This window comes from Salvia hispanica, chromosome 3, assembly GCF_029641045.1.
Source record: "Salvia hispanica isolate PSC_SH4W2 chromosome 3, Shi_PSC_v1, whole genome shotgun sequence".
NCBI classification, from domain to species: Eukaryota; Viridiplantae; Streptophyta; class Magnoliopsida; order Lamiales; family Lamiaceae; genus Salvia; species Salvia hispanica.
This window is the reverse complement of record NC_142694.1, coordinates 32,395,259-32,414,740: the sequence shown is the minus strand read 5'-3', so window position 1 is coordinate 32,414,740 and position 19,482 is coordinate 32,395,259. Positions and strand designations below refer to the sequence as shown.

General features: G+C 37.9%; 4 protein-coding genes and 1 non-coding gene across 17 annotated transcripts; all 5 read left to right on the top strand.

The window, feature by feature from the left end:
* Positions 1-569: 569 nt before the first annotated feature.
* On the top strand, positions 570-3,430 carry LOC125209781 (cytochrome P450 84A1-like). Its single transcript, XM_048109363.2, has 2 exons — positions 570-1,694; positions 2,721-3,430. The coding sequence occupies exons 1-2, from the start codon at positions 786-788 to the stop codon at positions 3,333-3,335; spliced, it is 1,524 nt and encodes a 507-aa protein (XP_047965320.2). The 5' UTR covers positions 570-785; the 3' UTR covers positions 3,336-3,430.
* Positions 3,431-4,099: 669 nt separating this feature from the next.
* On the top strand, positions 4,100-4,172 carry TRNAE-CUC (transfer RNA glutamic acid (anticodon CUC)). The gene has a single exon. It is a non-coding gene; the product is annotated as a tRNA-Glu (tRNA).
* A 145-nt stretch (positions 4,173-4,317) lies between these two features.
* LOC125211595 (uncharacterized) lies at positions 4,318-7,617 on the top strand. Its single transcript, XM_089067193.1, has 5 exons — positions 4,318-4,563; positions 5,474-5,629; positions 6,078-6,559; positions 6,638-6,869; positions 6,947-7,617. Exons 2-5 carry the CDS (start codon positions 5,602-5,604, stop codon positions 7,414-7,416), a joined length of 1,212 nt encoding a protein of 403 aa, XP_088923319.1. The 5' UTR covers positions 4,318-4,563; positions 5,474-5,601; the 3' UTR covers positions 7,417-7,617.
* Positions 7,618-9,909: 2,292 nt separating this feature from the next.
* Positions 9,910-15,965, top strand: LOC125213960 (kinesin-like protein KIN-7F). Of its 13 annotated transcripts, none has more exons than XM_089067279.1 (15): positions 9,910-10,143; positions 10,590-10,664; positions 10,940-10,982; positions 11,156-11,524; positions 11,666-11,755; positions 12,008-12,108; positions 12,244-12,357; positions 12,432-12,513; positions 12,627-12,694; positions 12,784-12,849; positions 12,964-13,088; positions 13,285-13,612; positions 13,971-14,852; positions 14,956-15,245; positions 15,373-15,965. In XM_089067279.1, exons 4-15 carry the CDS (start codon positions 11,302-11,304, stop codon positions 15,683-15,685), a joined length of 2,682 nt encoding a protein of 893 aa, XP_088923405.1. In that variant the 5' UTR covers positions 9,910-10,143; positions 10,590-10,664; positions 10,940-10,982; positions 11,156-11,301; the 3' UTR covers positions 15,686-15,965. The 13 variants fall into 13 exon arrangements, with proteins under 13 accessions (XP_088923405.1, XP_088923406.1, XP_088923409.1 ...); XM_089067280.1 differs by having other exon boundaries at positions 11,124-11,524; XM_089067283.1 differs by having other exon boundaries at positions 11,081-11,524.
* Positions 15,966-16,224: 259 nt separating this feature from the next.
* LOC125211585 (NADH dehydrogenase [ubiquinone] 1 beta subcomplex subunit 9-like) lies at positions 16,225-18,770 on the top strand. Its single transcript, XM_048111447.2, has 6 exons — positions 16,225-16,452; positions 16,594-16,635; positions 17,119-17,200; positions 17,678-17,733; positions 18,421-18,488; positions 18,611-18,770. Exons 1-5 carry the CDS (start codon positions 16,324-16,326, stop codon positions 18,460-18,462), a joined length of 351 nt encoding a protein of 116 aa, XP_047967404.1. The 5' UTR covers positions 16,225-16,323; the 3' UTR covers positions 18,463-18,488; positions 18,611-18,770.
* Positions 18,771-19,482: the final 712 nt, after the last annotated feature.

The window sequence follows — 19,482 nt, the reverse complement described above, 5'->3', positions numbered from 1 at the left end:
ATGATAAAATGACAGCAGAAAAATGGCGCCGCGGTTAAAAAATTGAGCTCGTTGCGAAAGGTTTCATAGCCAACTCCATTTTTAATAGTTAGAGCCAATTTTTAAAAATCGGACTACATAAATTTTAATGCAAAATTGGTCAATTAAGAGAAGTAAATAATAGTACTCTTTCCGTTTCTTCATAGTTGAGGCGGAACTTTTCGGCACGGAGTTTTAGAAATGAATGTTGGGTGTGTTAAATAAATAGATAAAAAAGTAAGAGAGATGAAAAGGTAGAGAGAATAAAGTATAAAAGGAATAAGTAGAGAGAATAAAGTAAGAGAAAGTAAAGTAAGAAAGAGGAAAAAGTTACCATATAAGAAAACGACTTAACTATGAAGAAACTTCCCGAAATAGTAAAATGACTCAACTATGAAGAAACGGAGGGAGTACTGAAAATTATGACTCACTTTATTATAGAGAGAATCTTATGAATAGTAGAGAATAATTTTAGTTGACGTACCAAAAATAGAAAAATATGACTATTTTTCATGGACGAGACACGAGTGTATAACATATTTTTTAAATCTGAGTTATTTCTATACTATATTAATTAAAATCCGAAACATTTTTACCTTTACCTAAATTTCAAGCAATTTTTACTAATATAATTGTAAACTAATTGAAATAATTTTAGGCGATTTTCTTCGAGTGGCTATGTAAATAAGGCCAAAATCTACCAACATTTTAGAAAACACTCCTATATAGTTGAAAAACCTGTCAACACACACAAACACTGAATAATCATGGACCTCCAAAACCACCCAAACACGCCCTTAGCGATAGCCGCAGCCACCCTTCTCCTATCCCTCGCCGTTTTGCTAATCAAATCCTCACGCCAAAAACCCCGCCTCCCTCCCGGGCCGAAGGGATGGCCCGGGATAGGCAGCATGGGCATGGTCAGCCAGCTCACCCACCGCGGCCTCGCGGCCCTCGCCAAAACCCACGGCGGCCTCTTCCACCTCAAGGTGGGAAAGGTCCACATGGTGGCCGTCTCCACCGCGGAGGCAGCCCGCGAAGTCCTCCAGGCCCAGGACCACGTCTTCTCCAACCGGCCCGCGACTATCGCCATCCGCTTCCTCACCTACGACCGGGCCGACATGGCCTTCGCCCACTACGGGCCCTTCTGGCGCCAGATGCGCAAAATCTGCGTCACGAAGGTCTTCAGCCGCAAGCGGGCCGAGTCGTGGGCCTCGGTCCGCGACGAGATCGACGCCTTTGTGAAAGACGTCGAGTCGCGGGCCGGGCGGCCCGTGAATGTGGGGGCGATGGTGCTGGGATTGACCAAGAATATCACGTACCGGGCCGCGTTCGGGTCGGTGGCCCGGGACGGGCAGGGGGAGTTTGTGGGGATTATGCAGGAGTTTTCGAAGCTTTTCGGGGCGTTTAATGTGGCGGATTTCGTGCCGTGGATGGGGTGGATCAACGGCCCGGGATTCAGCCGGAGGCTGGAGAGGGCCCGGGATTCGCTCGATGCGTTTATCGATAGGATCATCGATGAACATATCGAAAAGAGGAAGGAGAGGGAAGAAGGCGGAGGAGCTGAGGATGATATGGTGGATGAGTTGATGGAGTTTTACTCTGAGAATGGAGATAGCAATGAATCAAAGCGGCCTATTACTATCACAAGGGATAATATTAAGGCTCTCATCATGGTAAGAACATTTTTATGTTTTTGTTAATTACTTTATCCCAATTATTTATTTATTTTTTTAATATATTATAACCTTTCTAATGTATATATGTTAGGTATTCATGTGATTATAATTTTGGAGATTATGTGTAAATTAATTTTATAAAATAAAAGTTTTGTGTAAAATATGATTCATGTGTCGTTTTCTAAAATAAATCAATAACAAACCTATCTTCTTCTTTTTGTATTATATTGACACATGCTTTTAGTTTTTCTGAAAGAGAATATACACGTGAAACGTCTTGTACTCGAAGTAAGAAATTTAATTACTCCTAGTCTCCTACTACTTGATAGTTTTGTAAATATTTTGAAAGATTAGGTATAAAATTATAAAAATTTTAAATAGAAAGAAACCATAATTAACCTTTTTTTATCCTATATTATTTCGCATTCTAGATTATGTGATTATATGGTCGTCGGATTTTTTAACTCCTTTTACATATGTAATGACGTAGGAAATTCTTTTGCTGAACCAATTATCTAAACTACTTTCTAAGATTAATCCTTTACAATATTTTACATGTCTAAATTATATGCATATATTTTTGGAATAATATTGTGTATCCGTCTTGTTATAATATGTGACCCCATTAAAAGTTTTAAACACACATTTATTTGGAGTTTATTTAAACGTCACTAATTAATTAATAAAACAAATCGCCCAAATCTCTTGTGAAAGATATTTGTCGTATGAAAATATATAAAGTAAGCTATAATTATATCCTGTGTAGCTATTACCAAATATGATCGAACAAATTAAGATTGTCTTTCTCTAATAACTAATTAGTATCGTTTCAAAAAGAAATACTAGTTGTTTCCATTTATATGTAGAAGCGTTACTTGCCGTATTTATATATTTTTGTATCCTTATTCGGAGGTAATTATATACGTACCAATTTGTATTGAAAATAGCAAATTTATCGTTACATGTTTACATACAAATTTGCCTTATCACAAAATCTCATATCATAAATTATTTTCTACCAAGGATGTCATGTTTGGTGGGACAGAAACCGTTGCCTCAGCCATCGAGTGGGCGATGTCCGAGCTAATGAAGAGTCCCAATGACCTCAAAAAGGTCCAACAAGAGCTCGCTCAAGTGGTCGGGCTCGATCAAAAAGTGCACGAGTCGGATCTCGAGAAACTAACTTTCCTCAGATGTGTCATCAAGGAGACCCTCCGCCTCCATCCCCCGATCCCTCTCCTCCTCCACGAGACATCCACTGAGACAATTGCCCAGGGTTACAGAATCCCGGCCAGGGCCCGTGTCATGATTAACGCGTGGGCGATTGGACGGGATAAGAGCACCTGGGATGAGCCCGATACTTTTAACCCTTCTAGATTCTTGAAGGACGACGCCCCCGACTTCAAGGGGAGTAACTTCGAGTACATTCCATTCGGGTCAGGGCGAAGGTCGTGCCCTGGGATGCAATTGGGGCTTTATGGGCTGGAATTGACTGTGGCCCACCTTTGCCATAGCTTCTATTGGGAATTGCCAAATGGGATGAAAGGTGATGATCTTGATATGAATGATATTTTTGGGCTCACTGCACCAAGAGCAGTCCAACTTGTGGCAATCCCAAAATATCGTCTACATGTTTAATTTTTTTGAGATTTGTCTTATTAAGTCATGGATTAATTATTGGGAATTGAACTTCTATTTATTTTTAAAAGGAATTGTTTTGATTGTAGACCAAATACTTTTTTGATTACATTTGAAAGTAGGGTATGGAAGTATTCTCAATGTTCAATTGTATGCAATATGATCAACTTTCTAATTTATAAATATAAATTATGTTTTTCAACTAATCCACATACTTACTTGCATCACTTTCTTGACAACAAGTGAATGATGAGGAATATTCCTTCAATCACTTATCACGTTTCCGTAACCTATTATGATTATATATGTTAATCAAACTCGTTCGTGTAGCAACCGTCATTCATAATTTAAAGAACCAAAATAAGTTATAAGAACAAAGAAAAAAACAAATGCTAATATGAACTTCGAGATAATCCAATCCATTCTATTTCATTTAGCAAATTAGCAAAATGGTGAATCCAGGTGAGCCGAGGGTCTACCGATTCCACTATCGACCGATGAGTATAAAAAAAATTCCATTAAATTTGGTTTTCGGGGTTGTTGTCTATCTCATAGTTCACAAACCTCGCCTCAACCCCCAACAACCTTTGCACAAGGTCTATCATCTGATACGGACGTCGATCTTCTTCACTTTATTCCATTCCACGAATTTCATTTTACGGATTCGCCATTAGTCAGAGAAGGACACGTCTATGCATGGGTTAGGAACTTACTATCTGAAAGTTGGTTGTATTATATTATAATGTCGACGAAATAAAATAAAATCCGTTGTAGTCTAGTTGGTTAGGATACTCGGCTCTCACCCGAGAGACCCGGGTTCAAGTCCCGGCAACGGAAATTTCTTTTACAAAATCATTTTTCTTTTCTATTTCATTTTTCTTCCTTTCGTCATTTCTTTATTAAAAAAAATTAACAGCAAACATTGCAACAGTATATTGTTAGAGTATGCTAAACGGATCTTGGGGCGGGTCGCGTGATGTGCGTATTTCTGGATCCAATCCGGATTCAAGGACCCGACCCGTAGCAGTCTCGGATGAAGGAACTCGTTTGGGAAAATAATGGTGTTATTATTTCCTCAGTCAAACGCTTATTCCCCATCTTCTCCGCCGCCGGTGGAATTGAGGACTATCTTCAGAAGTTAGCGTCTAATTCCATTCATTCATTCGCTGTCACTCCTTCGGAATTTGATCGCTTTTGCGCCGCTGCACTTTTGCTCCACGAATAAAGTGTATAACTCTCTCTCTCACACACACACACAAACACAAACACACAGAGCATCAAGGCGTAATATTTTTCACTTTCAGCGTGTTTTAATACTCTGTAACCTTCTCCGGATTCGGAATGGTAAAACCTAAAACTAGAGGTTCTATGCTGGCTAGCATCTTATGTTATCTAGCGGAATGAAACATAATTAGCAATGGTTTGATTAATTTGAGATAATGCTGTCAATTGTTTTTGCTTAATTGGTTTTGGAGCTTCAAATGTGTGAGATTGTTGCAATGAGTTCGATTTCAGATTACTCTTTCGGTAAAAATTGAGCTGAATTAGTTAATGCTACATCTGGTTTGGTATAATGCTGAACTGAATTGTATACTACTTTGACTTGATATTAAGCTTGATAAACTATGCATCTGTATTGATTTGGTATGGCTAATGACTCACTTTTTTAGAAGTTCCAGACCTTTGTGTTACTAAACTGTCCTTGATTTTATGTGTAGCTTTAGAAGATTGTATGAGCTCCTATTGCATCGATTAGTTTATATTGTCCGCTTAACAGGGCACTAGTATCCTGCCACTCCATATCGAATCCCTTTCTTCCAGAGGATCCACACCTTTTGCTGGTTTCCTACTTAAATCATACTTATTCTTCCTAAATCATAGACACAACTACGTGTCAACTGGCCTTTTTTTGGATAAAATTTCTTACTTATTTCTTTTTTCTGTTGCCATTCCTGTAAGGTCTTTATTTTTATGAGTGATGTGGCAAAAATTAGCTTGATATATGTATTACTCGTTTGTTGGTTCTTTGAATTTCGTGATGTGGCAAAAATTTCTAGTTGAACCACTTCTTCGGGATTAGTAGGGTAGCCACACATGTAAGATGACTTGAAATAATTATACTCTGACTGATCGTTCAGGTTAAAAATAGAGAAGCCATTGGCCTACATGTGCAGTGTGATGCTATGTTGGAAAAACTAGCCGCTTCAAAAATTAGGGCAGCTGCAAGCCTGCAACCATCGGGACCGAGGATCATATACTGCAGCACATGACTGGAGTATTGGATAAGATACAAGGTATCCATTGGAGTCTCTGCTTATATGTTTTGCATTTATTAAAAAATCCATTGGCAATAGACTCATCCATATTTCTTCATAGTTCACACCATGTAAGTGTGTGAGACAAACTGGCAGTGTCACAAGGAGAATGTAGGGCTTCCTCAAGTTCAGTTGCCTGAGGAGTTTAATGTGGTTTCTGAAAACACAAAAAAATGATATGCATATGTACCTAATGTCTGTTGACTCTAATGATGTTTTGAACTTTGACCCTATGTTGTTGAAATAATGAAATGATGTTATGCATATACTTTATGACCTACAATTCCTTGATCACACCCTCTGTTGATAGTGCTTGGAAGCACTGGAATCTTTTTTGAATTGATTTACTGATGGTGTTGAAGTTAACTTAATTTTTGTAAATCGGGATCTTTACACGGGCTTGTGTTTCAATATCTAATATGTACAGAACCATCAATCAGTATGGACGACTTCGACATTGAACTTGATGAGATGGAATTAGTAGCAGTAGCTGCAGGTTACCATTATTATAATAGCCTTATGAAGCAGCCAGCTCGCAGCTTGTCACCAAAAGGATTTTTCATGGCCGAGCTAATGAGTGGCCCTGATCATTTATGGCGGGAAATGTATAGGATGGACAAACATGTCTTTCATAAATTGAGCGACATTCTTCGACAGAGAGACATGCTACGTGACACACCTGGTGTCGTGATAGAGGAACAATTGGCTATTTTCCTGAATATTGTTGGTCACAATGAGCGTAACCGAGTAATACAAGAACGGTATCAGCATTCTGGAGAGACAATTAGTAGGCATTTTAATAATGTACTGAAAGCAATTAAGTCTCTGGCAAGTGAATTCCTCCAACCACCATCTCTCACTACCCCAACAGAGATCCGCAAAAGCAATAGATTATACCCGTACTTTGAGGTGATCTTTGAATCATATACTACTTTAATTGTTCATATTGGTTTTATAGTCTTATGTTACTATTTCCGTCTGTATTAGGACTGCATTGGAGTTATAGATGGAATGCATATTCCCGCACATGTTCCAGCGAAAGATCAGTCCAGATTTCGCAACAGAAGAGGCGTTTTATCACAAAATGTCTTGGTAGCCTGTACATTTGATCTCCAGTTCATATTTGTGTATCCTGGTTGGGAAGGCTCTGCTGCAGATTCACGTGTGCTAAGAGCGGTTCTCAGTGATCCGGATCAGAACTTCCCCAAAGTTCCCGAAGGTGGATCCTTTAACAATTGAGTTTTCTAAGTAGTCTGTTTCTTTCTTCAACTCCAACCATATCATATATTATTACAGGTAAATATTACCTTGTTGATATGGGATACGATAACATGGATGGATTTATGGCTCCATACGAAGGAGTCCGCTATCACCTGCACGAATATCGAGGTGCTAATCTCTTACCTAGGAATGTTAAAGAACTATTCAATCACCGCCATGCATCTGTAAGCAACGCGATCAGGAGATCTTGCAATGTTCTGAAGGAAAGATTCCCGATTCTCAAACTTGCCCCTCAATACGCTTTCCACATACAGAGGGACATTGTTATAGCTGCATGCGTGATACACAATCACATCCGGCGCGAGGAGGAGAACGATTGGTTGTTCCATAGCAATGATATCCCGGTCGATGAGTCCCCTGATCTCGACGAACAGCCTGATCTGCAACCGCCTTTCTCCGTTCACGAGCAGATGGCATCAGAACGACGAGACACAATTGCTGCAATGATGTGGAACGACTTTATGAATAAGTGGGACGAGTGGTGACGAGCAGCAGATGGTGTGTTGGAAAGTGATGTTCAATCCCAGCCCATGTTCATAGCAGAGGTATGTTAAGGTGGAACTTACTTTTTCTTTCTTCTTTTGGTCAGGAAGATGCTACACTTAGATAGATGCCCATCCACTTTATATGCATCTCAACTTTGTTTCTTTATACTGATAGAGTAATCTATTTATTATCTCTTTTCATGGAGTAGTCTGGCTTGAGACGGGTCAAGATTCGGATTTGAACTTGCGTTTCAACATGTTTGTATGTGCAAACATGTTGTCGGATTTGAATCTGGATCTTAACTTGTCATGGTGAGACAGTCTCACCTGAGTTTGTTTTTAGTTATTCGTCAAGTCATGATTGATCATATACTCCCTCCGTCATCAATACATTTTGTCATTTTGGACTGTCCGGAATGAATTGTCTTATTTCACTCTTTAAATAGTAGTACATGACAAATATGTGCTAAGAAAGAAGATAATTCGTTAACTTATATGTCTCACATTTCGTTATACTATAAAGTGAGATCTGCTGCAAAAAATAAAATATTTATTGGCGGATGTAGGGTGTAATTAATAACTGAATTGGGCTTTGAGAAAGAAAGAAAAGGAGGTTGTGCTAAGAAAGAAGATATTTCGATCTTTCTTTGCTGCCCTAGTATTAAATTTTCAAATTTGAACATGTTATGCTGCTTATTTATGATTTCAAATTTGAACATGTTATGTTGCTTATTTAAGATTTCAAATTTTCACTCATCCAAAGTGAAATATTATTTTCAAGATCCAATGATATATCATTAAAGCTTGAAAAGCTACCTATCTAGCATAATTATCCCTCTAAAGCAACGTTTTACCTTTCTCTCTTTTAGGCTATTTTGAACCTTGTTTTGAATCACAATTGAATGGCGATGCCATCACATAATAATATTGGAGTACTGCTATTTGAGTTATAACTGTAACATAATTTAAAGTTAATGTGGTTTATATGTTATACTTTTTTTTGCATGTATTGATTGATCGGTCCGGCACACTTCATTTATATCGTAATAATTAAAGAGAATTTAATGTTCCGACATAAATAATTTTTTATATATATTGATAGAGTTAGGTCCTCCCAATTTATCTTTATTTTTGTATAAATTACAACTTGTTAAATTCAAACAAAATTTGAATCGAAAAAGTTACTTCCTTGCTAAGATGTAATAGGATTAGTATTTTTCTACTGGAATAATATGCTACATGGATAGGGAGTATAATTAGTTTAGGTGGTTCAATTTCAATAGCACGTTTATTTTTAATACTGTTATTGTTTATTTTATGTCACAATTTTTTAAACAGTAATTAAAATATAATCTTCTCATTAATCTTGATTAATTTAAAATTGTTAAATGGTGCAACGACCACTGGCTGGTAGAGTTCGGTTTGAGGGTAATCATCAACTGCTTAACCACTTAATCCCCTTTTCTACGAAAAGTCAAACATGCATCTATAAATTAATCATTCAATTTACATTTTTCAATATATATTTTAATTTATTAAATTTAAAACAAACTAACATTTTATTGGATGACTTGACTTGTTGATTGTTTAATCGTATTGCTGATAGAAATTAAATAGAAAATTTCCAGTACTACTATACTGTGTTCGTCAACGAATTATACGTATATATTGTAATAAATTCAAACATGATCTAGTAGAGTAATCATAAATTTACCACTATAATCAATTGAATTAACTTGATAGGTCCGACAAATTAAATTGGTCCAAGGTGGAAGGTAATTGAATGATTTCACCACACTATATTCAGCAGTTACATCATTTTTTCAGTTGATTGTGTTAAAACGTATTCACAGGTCAAATATTAGAAGATAGTAGGTAATTAGGAATTTAAAAGATATTTTATTACTTTAGTTCATCCACTATGTTAGGTTAAAAAATAAAAATTGATTATTGGGATAAAATGCTGAGACTTGGACAGTTACTTTTTTGTGGATGAATCAATTATATATTTGAAAAAAGTTTAAGATGTTTATGAAATGTGAAACCATATGACTTAGGACATATCATTCGTTAACTTTAATTAAGAAAAGTGATTTTTTAAAGAGAAAATGATAAAATATTTAAGTTTCAATTGCAAAATTATTTGATACATATAATTATAACTTTTAAACATGTTGTTCTAATTTATAAATACAAAAAACAAATATGGATAGTTAATTTATTAGCAATTTCGCCTTACCAAAAATTATTAAAAAAATAATTAATTACCACCGAAAGTGGGCCCCGGAATTCAATCCCACACCAAAACGGTAAAGTAATGGTTTGAAATATGCCTCCGTTGATACCGGCGTACGACGCCGTTTCACTCTCTCACGTGGCCACGTGCTCACCTCCCAGGCTTTTTCAAATTAAAGAAAGGGCACAATAGTCCTTTCACCCTTTCTCCTCTCCGGGAAGGTCCAAACCAATTATAACGTTCACTCTCATCTTCACCGCGCTTCAGTTTACTCTGTGTGTGTGTGTGTGTGAATATATATACATATATATATATAGAGAGAGAGAGAGGAGGGAGAAGGAGAGACGGATGCTATACGAAGCGTAGGAGCACTTCAGCTTGCGATATCTCCAGTTAGTTTGTTGGAATTAGGCTGGTGCGTGGGGGTGGGGTGGGTGGGGTGGGGAAGGGTTAAGAGTTTCGACGAATTTTGCTGTTGCATTAAGTAATCGGTAGTTTTCTTCGTCTTTTCGTATTTGTCTTCTTTTTTCTGCGTTGATTAGTATAATATCCACTTTATTCGACGCGTAAAGTGACAATTCAAGTGTCGTTGGACTTCTTCAAGTTCACGCTTCAATCGCTCATTTCTATGAATTTTTTTGAGCTTTCTTCAGCTCGATTTTTGGGGATAGGAGTGATTTTAGCTGGATCCGTATATTTTTTCTAAAATGTGATTGAATTTAATGCTTGCAGTTGGTTTGTGAGTAAATTCGGCACGTTATTTTTGTTAAAACCTTTTTCATCTACAGTTACTTTGGAGTTATTATTCATGATATCGTGATCAAATCTGTAGATGAAGTTTTTTTCATGTGTTATTTAGGTGGATTCTAACCTTATACGGAGCTGTTCAGGTTTTTGATGAGATTTTTGATCTAATTATTTGTTTATGGAATTGCAGAAAAAGGAGCTTCCCCACAATTGCAAAGGTCTACTTTGAATCGTTGGGTAAATATTAAATACTATCATTCTTCAGGTGAATTATCTACCGATCTCTCTGTAAACGCATGAAATTGTGTTATTTTTTTAATGTATGTATATATACATGTGTGGGTTGTGGGGATTGGGGGTGGGGTGGTGGGGGTAGGGGTCCACTATTCATGTTTTCACCGGTCTTTTGTTTCAAAGTTATTCTAACAAGCACATCAAGTATCATCATTCCTTGGAGTTGAAGCATAGTTGATGTCCCCATTAAGCAACGCTATCTAACCTTGAGTTCTTTTCTGACTTTGAAAAAAAATGGAATTTTAGGTTTCTGTTGGAAGAAAAGGTTGGAAGACAAATATTAAGCAAGGTGGTTAATTACAACTAACGCGTTAATGATTTGATTTTGGTTTAATCAATATTATATTAGCTGCTTAAACTTTTCTAAATTTGCTTTCCTTCTTGTAGACAAACAATGTTGGACTACTCATCTGGTATTTTATTTCTATAGGGAGTGCGATTGATAGTGCTGTCTGATTGCAGTATATTGCCATGTTTGGTTGTAAGAATGGTGCAAGAAGCAAGATCGTGCTGATGTCTTCCCCGTTTGGATTTTTGGTGGAGTTATCATCATGCGTATTTAGTCCTTAATACAACAGAGGGTGGATTTGAGGAGATTAGTGTAGTAAATGGGAGCTATGGGAGGCGACGACTTGATTGATTGGGAGAAGATGCAAGGGGTGGGAAATGGGACAGAAGAGAAGATTTTGGTGTTGGTGAGATTAAGGCCATTGAATGAGAAGGAGATTGCTCAGAATGACGTTGCTGATTGGGAATGCATCAACTCGACCACCATTTTGTACCGGAACAGCCTCCAGGAGAGGTCAGGACTCCCGACAGCTTATTCATTTGGTAAGTCTTACATGCTAGTTTTCTAGTTGAGGAGGAGAGTTTGACCAGTGAGTGACCCATAAATTTTCCCTGCTAATCTTAAGGAATGCATGACACTCGCTTCCCCTGTTTTGTTAAAGCTGTTCATGTCTGTGTGTGCAGACAGAGTATTTAGGGGTGACTGCAAAACAAGAGAAGTTTATGATGAAGAGATAAAGGATATTGCACTTTCTGTTGTTGGTGGAATCAACTGTAAGAATTTGCTTGAAACTTGAGTGAATGATACTTCCCAGTTTTTGATATACATATTTTGTGACAAGTGGAATCTCAACTAATTCATAAAATATTAAAATGTACTGGCATTTCTCTACTGCAATGGTATGGAACTCTTGGGTTCCTTAGTTAGATTGCAGTACAGCCTGCTTCTCACATGCAATTTTTTTGCTGCTCCTGGAGCTAGTCTTTTTGTCAGGTGGAACTAACGCAATTTGCATAATGTATCAGCTACTATTTTTGCATATGGCCAAACAAGCAGTGGAAAGACCTACACTATGAATGGTATTACTGAGTATACAGTTGCTGATATTTATGAATATATGAAGACGGTAATTTGATTCTAACTTAGTCCTCAATGCTGTTATGTATTCTTTTTCTACATCAAGAAAATCTTTATTCCTTCAACATGTGGAACATACTTATTTCTTGGAAGTAATCTTTTCTCCTCACTCTTTCTCCCTCAGCATGATGAAAGGGCATTTGCTTTGAAGTTTTCTGCAATGGAGATCTATAATGAAGTTGTTAGAGACCTCCTTAGCTCAGATAATAATCAACTGCGGCTACTTGATGATCCAGAAGTGAGTTTTGAGTTTAATAGTTTCCTCTGATTAGTGCTTCGGTGTAGCTTTGTTTATTTCTCCTATTGGTGTAGAAAGGAATGATTATAGAGAAACTCACAGAAGAAACTTTGAGGGACTGGAATCACCTCAAGGAGTTGTTGTCCATCTGTGAAGGTTGGGATATTTTCCTTTTGAATATGAGGTCTCTAATTCCACCAGTGGGTAATTAAAAATTCAACATTATAAGTCACAACCATGTTTCTTACACATCTCTTTCAACTTCATAGCTCAAAGACAAATTGGGGAGACCTCATTGAATGAGAAAAGCTCAAGGTCCCATCAAATCCTTAGATTGGTTAGCTCCCTTCTCATTCATTCTTCATTATTTGGTAGTATAACCAATTAAAGTCTAATGGATGCCTCTTTTTAATTTGATCACTCCAGACGATTGAAAGTTCTGCTCGTGAATTTATTGGGAAGAGCAACTCAACCACCCTTGCTGCCAGTGTGGTAGAGCTGAATTGAATTTTTTGGCTGAATTTCCTAAAAATATATGCTTCTCAATCCGTCCAATGGGGTGTATATACAGAAAAAACTGACAAGTCGTTTCATATTTCCCTGCAGAATTTTGTTGATCTAGCAGGAAGCGAGCGGGCAGCTCAAGCACAATCAGTAGGGCAAAGACTCAAAGAGGGCTGCCATATAAACCGTAGTTTATTAACTCTGGGGACAGTCATTCGCAAACTCAGGTAGATTGATCCTAATACCTTTCATTTTCCCTTGTTATATGCTAGCCACGTTGTAGTTGATAGTTGAAAGTACTAAGTCTCAACCATATTTCATGACATTGAGAGGCCTTATGTTTTGCCTTGAGACACTTCGTATGATATCTATAATTGTCGATGTTTCTCTCTTCAGTTATTTTACAACCTAAATTTGTTGCAGCAAAGGAAGACATGGGCATGTCAATTACAGAGACTCGAAGCTTACTCGCATACTGCAGCCTGCCTTAGGAGGCAATGCAAGAACCGCAATCATATGCACCTTAAACCCTTCTAGAAGCCATGTTGAGCAATCAAGAAACACACTTTTATTTGCAAGCTGTGCAAAGGAAGTATCTACGAATGCTAAGGTCAATGTTGTGATGTCTGACAAGGCATTAGTAAAACATCTGCAGAAAGAGGTTGCCAGGTTGGAAAGCGAATTAAAAGCTCCAGGATCAACATGTGACCATGGACCATTGTTGAGAAAGAAAGATATGCACATTGAAAAGGTTCTGATTATCTTTTTTTACGAAATACAGTACTTTATGCACAATTTAATTATTCTTGCAGTTTGTATACTCACCGTTCAGATTTTCGTAAATTGTATTCAGAACTTGGTTAATCCATTTATTTGGGTTGGTCAGTCTTTTGAAAATTTTAGTACCCATGTACCTAATACGTTAGCTTCTTTTTCTCAAATTGGCCTATTGTACAAATTGTTCTGACTGAACTAATTTTATAATGTAACAAATTTACATAAATTTGTACTCGTAATGCGTAGAACATCCCTAACATTGCTACTTCTATGTTATGCTGCTTTAATTGACAAATAACTGCATGCTTGATGTTCTGCCTTGATATCTGCAGTTGGAGAAAGAGATGAGGGAGCTGAAGAAGCAACGAGATCTTGCTCATTCTCGGATTGATGATCTACTAAGAGCCATTGAAAGTGAAAAAAGTTCTTCGAAAGCCAACAGTATTCAGTCTGTTAATGGAGCGGTTAAGCGCAATGGATCTTTGGATATTCTGCGCTCACAAAGCAGCCAGGTTTCTTATTCATCTGATGATGCATCTGATCCAAGCCAAATAACGGAAGAACCTATGTTGGCAACCGCAGAAGAATTTGATGAAGTCTCTACAGACATTCGCTGTATAGAGGTAGATGAATCTGCCAAAGATGGAACCTGCACTTCTTCTCGCCATTCAACAAGTGAGAGTGAAGAAAGCACGCCATTATCATCTGAACCACAGTTGTCGCCAGTTTCTTCAGCACCTCTTAGTGGCACAGATAACGTTTACTCTCATGTTGCGTTGGAGCAAAACATTCAAGGCTCATTGTTTAACCCTCACTCCGATGAAACATCTCCGAGCGCCTCAACTAGTACGACTGCTTCAGGAGGCTTACTACTGACAAGAAGCCGAAGTTGCCGAGCTAATATGATTACTGCACCACTTGACATAGGGAGTGATGAACAAAATGAAAGCACACCTCCAACTATGTTGGAAAAGGACTTCACTGGAAGACCGGAAGGTGCCTTTCAGAGGAAGCAATGGAAACTTCCTCCTGTAATATACGGCACTAATAGTGCCAGACTGACAGGACACGATTTTCAATCTACTGACTATAGTTCCTTCATACATGAGACTAAGAATGAAGATGGGGATGAGGATATACCGACTCTTGGCTCTTTTGTCGCAGGACTCAGGGAAATGGCAAAGCTTCAGTTCGAAAATCAAACTGCAGATCAGGTTAGACTCGTCCTATCATCATACTTACTTACTCTCCTTCATCCCTGTTCTAGAGGTGTTTGTTAAGGAGAGTCCTAACGATAACCTATTTTTCTCCTCTCAGGTCCAACTGAAAGATGCAACAGATGGAAATAATACATGTGATGTTGCTTTGGATCCAATGAATGATTGGGCCATAAAGTTTGAGATGTTGCAGAAGTCGATAATCGAACTTTGGCAAGCTTGCAATGTATCACTGATACACAGGACATACTTCATCCTCCTTATTAAGGAAGATATGACAGATTCCATTTATATGGAGGTCGAGCATCGGAGATTATCCTTTCTCAAGGAAACATTCTCTAGGGGTAATTTTGCTGTTCAAGATGGCCACACTCTTACACTGGCATCGAGGTATTTTTCTTGACTATCAACACTGTTGTAAGAAAAGTAAAAAACCATCCCTTTAATTAACCTGTGCTTTTCAAAATGCTATGTTTTGCAAATTTGTTGTTTATGTCTGGTTTCTTGGACCAAACAGCAAGAAAGCTCTTCGCCGCGAGAGGGAGATGCTAAGCAGGCGTATGTCTAAAGCATTCACAGAAGATGAAAGAAACAGAATCTACGAGGAATGGGGTATCGACATCAACTCAAAACGAAGAAGGCTGCGACTTGTCCAGCTTCTATGGAGAGACACCAAAGACATGAATCACATTAGGAAGAGCGGTGAAGTTGTTGCTAAGCTCATCGGCTTCTCCGTGCACGGGCAAGGCATGAAGGAGATGCTCGGCCTCAGCTTCATGCCGCCTCAGCGGATGATGAGTCGACGTTCCCTTAGGTGGATAAACAGTTGATGAGGAGGCCTTGTTGTTACTATGTTTATAGATTAAAATTTAAAACTAAAAAAAAATTTGTAGGTTTCGTGATTTGTGATGACTTTTTGGTTTGATCTGCTGCTGGTTTTCTTAGAAGTCTGGAGAAGGAAGTGTTGAAAATGATTTGATTTTTGTGTGTAATGTAACTATTCTACTGGTGTTGTAGATATGTAGTGTAAAAGATTCTATAACATACTACATTACTACTCCACTTCATTTCTTTGAAGAAAATTTGAAAACCGAACTCTGTATTTGAGTACTCCCTATCACTTAGCTAGTTGCTATTCGTAGTATTATTTTTGTTTGGATTATTAAATAACTATAGGGCTAACCCGACTGGAATCTAGGTTTGACCCGACTCGAGTGTAACGGAACAACTGAGTGGCTGAAATGGAATGAGACGTTTTATTGTGAACGCGTAAAAAGCAAGGCGAGTGATGAAATGTTTGTACAAGTACTACTTAGCATAATAATAATATAATAAAATAGGAGTACTTGGTAACACATTTAACCATGCACTTAATATTTACAAACGGAGAATTCGTTTGCCGCAACATAAATTTCAAATGAAATACACAAAGAAATTTGTTTGACACTGGTGAACAGAGGAGAGAGAAATGAGTTTGGCTACGGCGTCGTATGCAGCACGTCGAGCAGTGCAGAAGGAGAGGGTCAGGATTCTCTATAGAAGAGCACTCAAGGATACTCTTAATTGGGCCGTTCATCGCCACCTCTTCTACAACGATGTACTTTTCTCTCTCCTAGGGTTCATGCGCCTTGATTTGATTTGATAAGTTTTATGCAAATAGATACTACTATTATATGCTTAAGACCTTTTTATTTGATGATTTCTGATTTCTTATTTTCATTTTCATTTTCATTCCAAGGCTGATGCTCTCAGAGAGAAGTTTGAGGCCAACAGACAAGTGGTTCGTTATCTTCTCTGATCTTAATTTTTCATTTTAGTTTTTTGACTTATTTATTCATTGGAAGGCGAACGTCTAGATGATTTTTATTTGAATTCGGTTTGAACTCATTGTTCTGAATCCTGATTAGTTATGGGTAGAAAATAGGCATGGCGAAAATGAGGGATTTGATCGATAAAAGGATTTCGTAGAATTTGCAATTTAGGTATATGCCTAATTCTGTTTAGAGCTGATTTCTAGCTGTATGTTCACTAATGATTTACGTTTCCCTCGTTAAGCCAGAATCGGTTTCTTTGGTAAATGATGAGATAGGATTAGTCATTGTTTGAGTCGAGACGATCACTATATGTTTCCAGCTATATGGCCTGAATAAACATGGAATGTCATCGTGTGATCATGCCTAATAACTATTGCGATGCCAAAGAAATGTATCCACTGTATTGATGCATTTCTGTTTTTCTATATAATACTGTGTGGCCTTTTCAGGAGGATATTGAACTCATTGATAGAATGATAGCTGATGGTGAAGCAAGCCACAACAAGTGGCGGCACCCCGATCCCTACATCGGTAATACGTCTGTTTAATTGTTAGATCGTATGATTAGCTATAACGTGAATGATTGCATTTCTAGGACTATAATTTATGGTAGAGTGTCTAGCTATTCGTGTGTGAATATGTTCTCCTATTCTCGAAATGCAAAGGGGATATGGTTAACATGTCTATTAAGAAGGTGGGAACCAAGTAAAGTTATGCTCTCATCAACAAGAGAGAGCTAACATATTCTGATTTCATGTTCTTGGATAGGTTTTAACAAAATTTCCATCCTACAGACCTCAAATTTGCTCTAGAATTCTTGAATGACATGAGAATTGGTATTCTGCTTTTCTTGCTTTCTTTTCTTTGTTTCTTTTCTATTTCAAAATTGAATTAGTTGGAGGTGTCATTTGTTATTGAGAAATATATGATTCTGGTTGAATTGATTTAGCATGTCAACGCTAGTTCGGACATACTATTTGAGGGCTGACGGTCATGCTATGTGAACAGTTCCATGGGCGCCTGGCGGCTCCAAGTTTTGCCGAAACCCAACACCACCTCCTGGGGTAATCTATCAAAGACTTGCTGCTTCTTGTGCTTTCTATAGCTGGTTGTCGATCTGGTTTTCCTTTTTGCCCTTTTTATTGCATGTTTCTGCTTAGTATTTCCAATAATAAATAAGTCTATCATTTTGGTACTATGAAGTCCATTGTCCATCATATTATAGGGGTGGATGGGTTTAACTGTTCAGCTTAGTAAGCTAATTGTGTGATTGGTATGAGGTGAGAGAGAGGTGGTGGGGTGGGATTTATTTCCCTTCGTCAAGTTAATTGATTCGCATTTCTTTTCTGGACGGCCCAAGTAAATGAGTCATTTCCTCTTTTGGCAAAAATCAACCCATTTAATCTCTTTTTCTTTATTTCCTCTTCACTTATCTGCTTTATTCTATCTTCTTTTAACTCACTAAATACCACTTTCTTAAGTTCCTTGCCAAAAAGAAACGTCTCGATTAAATTTGGTCCAATGGAGTATATATTTATAGAAGTAGCCTTCGTATATTGAACAAATGAAACCTTTCATTTGCTTGGTCTGAAGCAGTATAGTTTGTAATTGTTTGCTGTCCTCTTCTAAATCTATTTAAAGAACTGTCGTTTTGTGTTTACAACGCCACATTGCTTTATGTCATCTCGTTAAGTACTCCTATGGAGTATTATCCGATTGCTCCCACACCTTACTCTTTCTTGCTGCTGCAGATTGAGATAATACATAACTATGGTCGCGAAGAAAATGAATGATTTATAACATGGGAGAATACCTAGAGGTTGGTCACTATATTTCAGCTAGTACTCTGCCAAGAAAATTGCCTGCAAATTTTCTCTATCGCGATTGCTACTTTTTTCTCTTGTTTTTTAGTAGCAACTGATGAAAATCGTCGGAATGCAGATTGCTAATATGGTGCTGCAATGCAGGGAAGACTGATTTGAATTCTGGTTTTTTTGTTGTTCGATTTTGTTTAAGCTCGGTTGATGTATCGAGTGGCTGCTGACTGATAAAGATGAGTTATTACAATGAAACTCTTGATGGAAATATTCATATTCTGTTATCGTTTTTGCTTTCTGTATCTAATAATGCAGCAGACTATTGAAGAAACATTAGAAATGCAGCAGACTATTGAAGAAAAATGCCTACAAAGTCTCTTATTTATCACTAATGTTTTATCGAATATCTCAATTTTAGTAATTGTACCAATTCTACCTTAATATTTTCAGCTTAGAGCACTCCCAATGGGGGTGGTGAAAATCCGGCGAAAAATCGCCAAACATCGCCGGATTATCGCCGGCCGTTGTGGTGAAATCGGCGATAATTCGGCGATAATCTTACCGTTATTTCGCCAAGCGGCGTTTTTTCGCCGGATTATCGCCGAGCGATCGCCGGCCACTGTGGGCGACGCTCGGCGATAAATCGGCGATATTTAAATTTTTTTTTTTTTTTTCGGCCCAACGGCTATTTTTACATCCCACCCCTATAAATATTTCCTCCACTTCCTCCATTCATCACCCACAATCTTCATTCTCTCCATTTTCAATTTCTTCTCCCAATCTTCAATCTTCATCAATCTTCCAAAAATTATGAGCTTTTGGAAGAAAAATTCCCGCTCGGGTAAGGGTAAGGGTAAGGGGAAAGAGTCGAGTTCACAAATTCCCAACACGGATGAAGCAAACGAGCAGTGGATGCACTCGTTGTTGGCGATGGGTTCTCCTCCCGGCCAACTTCCATACGCGGGTCCGTCTCCTTTGCAGACTCCTCCGGCGCGG